General features: G+C 33.8%; 2 protein-coding genes across 2 annotated transcripts; both read right to left on the minus strand.

Moving 5' to 3' along the window:
• Positions 1–319: 319 nt before the first annotated feature.
• Positions 320–3,744, minus strand: LOC145101157 (putative clathrin assembly protein At2g01600). The gene is made up of 15 exons (XM_079038327.1): positions 3,397–3,744; positions 3,246–3,315; positions 3,067–3,164; positions 2,809–2,947; positions 2,585–2,715; positions 2,405–2,497; positions 2,279–2,329; positions 2,115–2,180; positions 1,963–2,028; positions 1,760–1,840; positions 1,597–1,677; positions 1,316–1,510; positions 1,167–1,242; positions 984–1,102; positions 320–877 (listed from the first exon to the last, which is right to left on the minus strand). The coding sequence occupies exons 1-15, from the start codon at positions 3,484–3,486 to the stop codon at positions 548–550; spliced, it is 1,686 nt and encodes a 561-aa protein (XP_078894453.1). The 5' UTR covers positions 3,487–3,744; the 3' UTR covers positions 320–547.
• A 2,014-nt stretch (positions 3,745–5,758) lies between these two features.
• Positions 5,759–8,992, minus strand: LOC145101158 (uncharacterized). The gene is made up of 9 exons (XM_079038329.1): positions 8,404–8,992; positions 7,941–8,078; positions 7,367–7,693; positions 7,147–7,268; positions 6,930–7,062; positions 6,704–6,833; positions 6,509–6,588; positions 6,286–6,420; positions 5,759–6,182 (listed from the first exon to the last, which is right to left on the minus strand). Exons 1-9 carry the CDS (start codon positions 8,848–8,850, stop codon positions 5,946–5,948), a joined length of 1,749 nt encoding a protein of 582 aa, XP_078894455.1. The 5' UTR covers positions 8,851–8,992; the 3' UTR covers positions 5,759–5,945.
• Positions 8,993–9,356: the final 364 nt, after the last annotated feature.

Here is a 9,356-nt window from a genome sequence, read left to right on the forward strand (position 1 = left end):
TATAGTTGTAGAGGTTGTCAATATCGACGCTACAAAATCCATAGTTACAGACAATTTGTGTAAGAGAAGTTTCATAAGTTTAAAAACCACGAGGACCATTCATATAATTTAGATTTTAGTAAATGCATTTAAAACCAAAATCAATTAGTAATTTTATTTTATTTCACTTTTTGTATTTGCATGATTCGATGAAATTTTTCCCCATATGCCCTGCTGCTTTATAATACGCAACTCAATTCCTCTATTTAGAATCCAAAACACAACTATATTTCCCCAAAAAAAAAAATAATAAATAAATAAAAGACATAAAGCAAACACGTTGCATAAAAGACCGTAGTATCATACGACCTGCCATGATTTTTTTTGCTTTTTCATTTTTTTGCATACTTATGACCAACAACAAAATTCACATGGAGAATATAATAATAATACACCAAAAATCACCTAAAACACTCACAAAAGAGCTTCTCAATTTCAAATTTACACTAAAAAAAATATTCAAATTCATTTTTCATATATGTTATAACAAAATGATATCATTCATTCATCATAACAGAGCCGCCCCAAACGGGTTGGTGGTTGGCGGCTGATTGTTGCTGTTGACCGGAAACGACCCAAACCCTGAATCAACAAAAGGGTTTGGTGGGGCCATCATTAGGTTCGGCTGTGGCGGCCCGTAGGTGGCAGCAGGTGGCTGGTATGGACCACCAAACGGGTTGGGTTGAGGTTGGGGTTGATGTTGAGGTGGAGCAGAATGAAACGGGTCGCCTGATTCAAACGGGTTGGGTGCGGGCGACCCGTATATTGGTTGCTGGGATGCTCTGTATGCACCTTCATCGTATAAGCTGTTGAGTGTCAGTGAATCCAATCCACCACCCTGCCAACACAGTTTTGGAAATTGTAATAGAAAAAAAAAATGAAAGTAAAGTAGGATGCTATAAATATAATAAATAAATCAATGAAGGGTAAATTAGTAATTATACCAGTTGGCGATCTTGAAATGAAGAAATATCAGTGCTGGGAGTGGAGACCAATGCAAGTTCCCATCCAGTTGGATCAAAATCTTTTGTTTGAACACCACCAGATCCATTTGACACCCCATCTACACCCAAATAAATAAATAAATAAATAATCATTTCTCATTTTTTTTTTAAAAAAAACATTACCAGTTGGAATAATGGCAAGAGCCAATGCGTTGCTATCCTCTATTGATGATGCATTTGGCGCATCGAAATTTAACCCCTAAACAAATGATATACAAGGTGATTAATAAAGAATTAAACAGGATTAAAAAATTGTAAGTTATTAAAATTACCAGTAAATCATCGGGATCTCGGCTGTTGAAAGTTGGTGGGGGAGGGGGAGGTGAAGGGGCAGGGGCAGAATCGTCATTTGACACATAATCGTCTGTCGATTCGGGTATAGCTTCGTCAATGGGTGAATTTGTATCCTCTTGAGGGTCGGTGTCTTCTTCTGGTTTATATGTCAGCATAAGCCTTTCTGGATATTCCTGAAAAGGGTAAAAGATTATGAGAATTTTTTTTTTTTTTTAAATATATAAATTATTAGATGTGGGACTAAAAATGCAAAACACACCAAAGTTTCTGATGGAACGGAGACCATTCGTGGTGCTTCTCTTATGTATTCCTCCATTGTTGCAAGAAAGGATTGTGGAGGCTGTGAAAGTAACAAAATGGTAAATTACCAAAATAACCCTACATGAACTTTGGAAATGATGGGTAAAAGTGTATATGTTTACCTCTCTAAGAACAGGGAACTGGAAATTTCTAGCAAGTTCCAATCCTTTGCAAACTTCATAGAAGTCAGAAAGAGTCCCAGCCTGCAGGAAATTCAATTTAAATATATTATATACATTATTTAATTATGATTGATAATTTTCCAATAAAATATATTTTCAAGTTATTTTTGGATAACAGAATTGTAATTTAATTAAGATTTGACCTGTTGACCGGCTCTTTTATATATATCCAGTGCTTTAATGGCTTCATGTCTTGGCATCTCAAAAAACTGATAAATAAATATTTATTAATGGTTATCAAAATAAAAAAAATCAAGTATACAATCAACATGTAACATATATAACAAAGAATCACCTTATCAATGAGATTGATAATTCCATCATTTACTGCACAATAAATTTTAAAGCTCTCTTTGAGTACCTAAAAAAAACACATAATCATATAATCATAAGTTTTTAATAAGCATATATAGTATCATTTCTAGATAATGAATACAAAAGGATAAATGACATGCATACCAATGCAAGGGCATATTGTATGACATAATTCCCAACAGCTGCCCCTTCAGGCTGCAGAAAAATTAAATTTTCATCAAAGAAATTACAAAATGTTCGTCTTTATATAAATAAAAAAAGGTAACAAACCCTGCATCCCATAAGCCGGTATAATAGTTGTTGTAATGAGGGCAATTGCTCCAATAATTGTTCACTATCCAAATCCCTAGTTCTACTATAACCCTGCACAATGACATAATGACATGACAGATCAGGTTGTACTGTGTTTGTGTTTGATATGCATTTGACTGAGACAGATGTTAATTGTACCTTATTATCTTCACCTTGAGCAGGTCTAGGGATACGTTCGGCTTCAATGTCATATTTCAAGATTTTAAAGCATTCGAGTCGTTCTTCCAAGAAGAGTCCATATGTACGAACCCAAGCAGAACAATCCCAAGCTGTTGAAAAGTTGTCAACTTTGATTTAGAATTGATTTAAAGTGGAATGTAATAAGCTATGAAAATGAAAGAAAGATAGAAGAAAAAAGAAACCAATAGGGCTTGAATCATCCTTGAAATTAGCTAATTGAAGAACACGCCCTCTTTGTTGGAAATTTAGAAGTTCTTCCCTGAATGTTGGATCACCTTCCCTTAGCGCCCTATGTATAACTATTAGCGTCTTCAATGCCACCTGATATGTGATTTGAAACATGAAGATTTAGCATAAACTATAAATCCCCAATTTGTATCCAACTATAACAATGAAAATCAGAAGAAAACATGAAAACCCTAATTCGTAGATAACAATACCGTCCAATTGCGAGTCTTGGCTAATCGTCTTGCTAGGGCATGTAAACAATACTGTACATCTGCTCGAGGACGAATCGCAGATGTGGCAGCCAAAACTTCTACAATAAACACATACATTTAACAGTTAATATCGAACATTTAATCAGTTATAGATGATGAAACTTGAAAGAGGAACTGACTTCTGATGTGTCTCTCTTTGGGTGGGCATTCGACATGATTTGTAGCTTTAACGATGGCAACATCCACATCCTAAATCACACATCAACACCAAAAATCGTAATTATAAGATAGAATTGAAGGGTAATCGCGTGAAGAAGTGAAGGAACTGACCTTGAAATCGCTATTGACGTGGGCTAATCCGACTGTGGTTTGATCTTTAAGAGCGCCGTAGGCTTTCCGCCAAGTCTGCATAGTAGCCATATCTCTAAATCGATTGATCAAAGAGGGGTTTTCCGATTAGATCGGCGAGTATCTCGATTGATCTAATAGTATGTTATCTGTATGTGTTAGAGAGAGACACAGGTACAGTTGGTGATCAGAGGTTCCTTCTTTCTTGTTCCAAAGAATCTATGGAAAATCGGTTGTTACACCTTTCCTTTGTTTGATTAAAGAAAACTATTATTTATTTTCTTTTATGTTCATAATTTCAACATTTGGTTGGTTTCTGGAGGCCCAAAATTGGTACACCGTCATCATACCACGGTCCCTTCTTTCTTGCTTTTTTTAACAGCCAAGCTGCCTTAACATATGACTTGACCAACATTTTTTATTATTATTATTATTTCATAAAAATAACATGAATTTAACCTACATTTAAAAAAAATCAGAAAATTCAATTTACAGTTATGAGTTAACTTACTATAATTAAATTTTGATTAATCAGAGTTTTTTTTTTTTCACCCGGTCGGCATCAACAATATAATTGGTGATATAAGTATTTACAAACATTATTATTATTTTTTATGGTTATTTATATGTTAGAATGTTATTAATATTTATTTTAAAAGTTTTAAAATTTTAAGATCTTCAACTAAGCCGAGTGATACGTAGTCCCCGGTCGGCATCAACAAAAGGCTAACAACTTTTATAGCATTTAATCATATATTAATAAAGAAAAATGAAACACGACACAAACTGTCTCTATTAATAAAATAAATAAATCAAAACTATCAAATCTTGCACTTACAATGAGTTTTTTCATAAAACTGAAAATTATTTTATCTTCATAATATTAGAATTTTTTTCGATTTGTTTATTTATGGTGTCCATTACTTTTGCTTATATCGTTTTATTGGTTTTCTATAAATTGTCAATTTCGAATCTGTTGAGAACTTGTATGGACCAACCAAATCATTGAAAGAAATTATGACAAAAGCTTTTTGTTAAGAAAACTTTAGTTTGAAAAAACTACTCCACTAGCTTTTTTTAATTTGTTTGAAAAACTCCTAAAAACCTTATATTATATATGCTCTAGATAATTAAAATAGTTGAATACTTTAGGTATTTTTTTTAATAATAATACTTGAACTAACTTCTAGTAATTAAAGTTAATATCATATCTTATTAAGAAATAAATAAGAAAGTATAATTTTGTGTTATATCCATGACTAGTTACGCCATAATCAACCATAAATGAAAAGTTCAACGTTACACCAACTCACCAAGTAGCCATGTGGAGGTTCAACATCCACACCAAAGAGATGTGTATAACGAATCTGAAGCATTTTAAGTGGCAAATATTTTTCATTCTGTCAAATTAGATTTTTATTAATCTTTAATTTTTTATTATGTTTTTTGATATTTATAGATAAGACAATCATATGAAAACCAAATTTGTTCATATATGTAATATAATAAATTTGACCTTGTAAAACTTTAATTTGTCAATTATGAAATATCATGTTTATAGAACAACATTGATTCACTATAATTAAAATAAAAGGAGAACTTGATCTTTAAGCAAGGTAAATATCCCCTTTTTGTTCAATATAACTTTTTTTCATTTTTTTTATTAATTTTTCTTATTTCAATTTTCACTTTTAAATTTATATGTGATCTACATCAAAAATTGTAATGATTATCCCATTTTCTTAACAGCTTCTATATAGCTATCATTATTATTATTTCCTGTAAATACGCTTGCTTATATAATGACTATAATCCAAAAGAAATCCGATTAGATGTTAATGTACTTTTTTTTTGTACAAGATTTACGTGACACTCGTTTGGACTCATTACAATAATTTTACAAATAATTGTCTTGGTTTTGATTTTTCGTATATGCATTCCTAGATATCAAACAAAAAATGAACAGTCCTACACGTTAACAAGATGACATAAAGCAAGGTAAAAAAAAAATGTGTAACTGGGGTTACTGTTGTTTCATGTGGCATCATCCAGACTTAGCTAAAATTGTCTATGGACTGATTTGGATATTGAAAATAAAATTCCATGTGACATTCCTTGAAATCGTGGAAAGTCTTTGAACCCAATGTCGAAAAGTATTAACTGGATTTAATAAATAATCTTAAAGGTTTGTATTATAATGATTCAAGAACAAAAACAACAATGTGACCAAGTATTTTGGACTTTGTTTTCATTCTCACTTCCATAACCCTTTAAGGTGCAATTATCAAAAATTCAATTAATAAATAGTTTGAAGTATGAACAACAAACAACGACCCATCACCCATGTAAACTCACATAATAATTTAAAACGTCAAAAAGAACTAGAAAACATCACTTTGTGATTAGTTTAAACTACATCTATTTTTAGTACCTTTAAACTTCAACTCTAAAGGAAAAGATAAAAAAGATAAATAAAAAGATACCTCATTCTCTCTTTTTATTAATCCGATACACTCTATATGTCAATCATCTTAGACGAACTGCTGGATGTTTAACATTTCAGATAACTTGTTCCAATCCAACGACTCCAATGTATTTGAAGGCAGGAATGTGGCCCCCACACCAACCGCAACAACGAGGAACACAGTAGCTTTCACGCACCCCCACCCGCGTGATAGCCTCCCCAATAACGCCTTACAATACTTATCTGCTTCCTTGTATAGTGCTTGATCACTGGATTTCTCCCCATCTTTCATCCCCTTTTCGTTCTAGAGATAAATATATAAAAAGGGACTAAATGATTAATTAACTAATTCGTATGTTTGTATTTAATAAAAGAAACTGAAATTTATTTTTTTAAAATTATGATACCTTGGTTTTAAAACTTCTAAGAGTTTGAGTGAGGGACTCAAGAGATGGCTTGTTTAGAGATAACTCCTTCCATTGCTCATTGAGCCTTTTTAAAACAACAATGCTTGCTTCTAGATTATCCAAATACACCTTTTCCTGTTGATATTTGATATTGATTTATATAATTTCATATATAAATGTAAATACTAAATTGTTTGATGAAAATTAAAAGTTTAAAACTCACCCATTGCTTGCAACAATCGGGATTTTGAGTTAAGCACCAGATAAAAATACTAGAAGCTTCACGGGATAGCTCAGGTATGCCTGAAAAAAAAACAATATAAAGGAATTAGAATTTTGGGTTATCTTGGAAGTTTGATGGAATGGAATGCTCAATTCCATTCCCTCTTTGATTACTGAAAACCAAACATTACTTTACCTTCTCCAGAAGCTTTCAAAGAAACAGTCAAAATCTGTTGAGAGACTTGTTTCATGGCTTTGCTTCCATGGGAACCAGCAAGAGCCACCTTCTTCAGTGTAGGATACACAGCTTCAAATCTTTCAGTTGCCTACACAACAAAATCATCAATCATAAGTTAAAACCTCAAAAATACTCAATTATAGAATGATGATGTCAGCAAAGAATTCCGATGATGTCAGCACACCTTAACACGAGCTGAAGATGAAGGGAAGGTGACTCTCAAAAGAAGGTCAAGTGCTGATGGTGGCATTAAACGCTCCCCTTTCCTCACAGCACCATTTACTAAAATAGCCATAGCCTTTGGAGCAGATAGAATCCTGATAACATAATATGAAAAATTATGTCATGAGTTTGAAAGTGTCAAGAAAGAAATAAAGGGTGAAAAAAAGTTGAATTTAAACCTTTCCACCAACTGCAAAATTAGATCCCTGGTTTGTGGATTGGACCCTGATTTTGTCCCAACTATAGGTAATATTAAATGTGACCATAAGTATAACCCAACAGCTAGGTCCCCTTGTGATGCCTGCATATTAAAAGTTAAAACAATTAAATTACATTATTGGTAATAGTTCATGGTGATTTATTATGGAACAAGAAATAGATATGGAGTTATTTACTTACTTGAACTACCATCCAGACAATAATGGGGAGCTTGTCTTGTCCAAGATACTTTGGGGTTTCGTTTAGAGAGGGCAAAACGGTAATTAGCGTATCGGGTTTCCTTCGTAACACCATTGCTAATACTACAAACAGACCCACTTGAGATTTTGAGGGTGTTTTTTGGGCAACTTTCTTGGATCCCTTTGAGCCACCTTGTTGAATTGCAAAGTCAGCAAGAATGCTGTCTAAGGACCAAAGGAGAAAAGAACTAAGGGCTTCCATGGATAGTTTGTTGATCCAATCAACTGAGGTTTTGTAAACAGCCTCAGGAATATGTGACACAGGATTCTGCACTTGAGAGAAAGTGGATTAGAAGCTTTGTGTGTGTGTGGAAAATAGTAAAAGTGTATATTTTGATACAAAAAGCACTGAATCATACACAAACAGTTTGAAATATTCAGATTTCAAAGTCTTTATACCATGATATCATGTTAATTAGTAGAGAACACACTCACAGGGCCTAAAATTTGGCAGCATAAGTTCGAATCCTTTTGAATTACATTATATGAAGAGAGAGTCTAAGAGGAGAACTTACATCTGCAACCTTAGCAACAGGAGATTCTCTCAATAACTTCACCCAGGGAAATTGTGAAGCAGTCACGCTAGAAAATGCACGTCCAAAATAGTCGGCAAACCTCATCAACTGTATATCTTGCTGTGCCTCGAATGAAGTCTATGAACACATACAAAGAAGTTATAAAGATTAGCTTCCTATATTTCAACTAATAATCAAATTGTGTGAGAATGAAGTTGTGTATGTAATCTACAACCATATTGACAATAATTTTCATCCTAGAACTATACTAAACTTTGATAAACTACACAGTAATTAAAGCTGAATCCAAACAAAAAACTACAGAGAAATGTCACAATTGCATATCTTCCCGTTCCGATCGAAGCCTATACAGTACGCAAATCAGTTGAATTTTAAATGGTAATGAGAGAAACCTCAATCAAAACATTGAATTGTAGAAAATAAACATATAAAATTCACTCACCGTCACCTCCAACAGAAAACTAGCCAGGTCGTCGACATCGATCTTCTCCGCCGCTTCCGCAATTGTGACCTTAGGTTTCTTTACTTTCTTCGGTTTCTTCTTCTTCTCCTCAACATCATCATTCCCAGCCACACCATTGGCAACCTCTTCATCGCTGTCCTCATAATCGGAGTAGTTCTTCTTCCTTGACGATTTAACCGGAGGAGGAGCAGGATCATAAATCGACAATCTCTGTGCTTCTATAACCTTCCTACGCTCCTCCGATTTCTTCTCAATAGCAGTGAAGACATTATCATTACCAGCGACAACGGATCCGTTTGGAAGCGCCTTCGGTTGAGGCACCTGCTGCTTAGGCTGATTCTTCCTGTTCTTCTTAGCGTAAGTAACCTTCTGCCATCCGTGATTGTTGTTGTTGTCTTCAGAAATATTGTTGGATTCGAACTCCATTTCGGGAATTGGATTAGAGAAGAAGATAGGGATAGATTCGGAGAAAGGGAGAGATGATCAGAGCGCAGAGATCGGGATCTTGATGCGGAAACACGATATGGGCAACGCTCTGTGGGTGAGTTGTGTTGAGTAGGAGACTCCAAGTTTGACTAACAAAGGGTGTTGACCATGGCTCTAGCAGACATGTCGAATTACAATTGGGCCGACTGCTTTTTATTTATTTTTGGGTAAAAAATTTACGGTTTTTTACAGATGATATGTTAATTTTTGTAACGGCTTTTTTAATTTTGTAATGGGATAATGACTTGAAAGGGTAACGAATTTTCGACTTTGTTCACATTTAGTCACTAAACTTTTTTTCGTTATCTATTTGCCATTTAACTATTGAAACTGTTCACATTTTACCCTTATGACCGGCTGTTGCCGGTCATAAGGGTAAAATATGAACAGTTTCAATAGTTTAGTGGCAAATAGATAACGAAAAAAAGTTTAGTGACTAAATGTGG

The sequence above is a fragment of the Lactuca serriola genome, chromosome 4, assembly GCF_051521515.1.
Source record: "Lactuca serriola cultivar US96UC23 chromosome 4, Lser_US96UC23_V15, whole genome shotgun sequence".
NCBI lineage: Eukaryota > Viridiplantae > Streptophyta > Magnoliopsida > Asterales > Asteraceae > Lactuca > Lactuca serriola.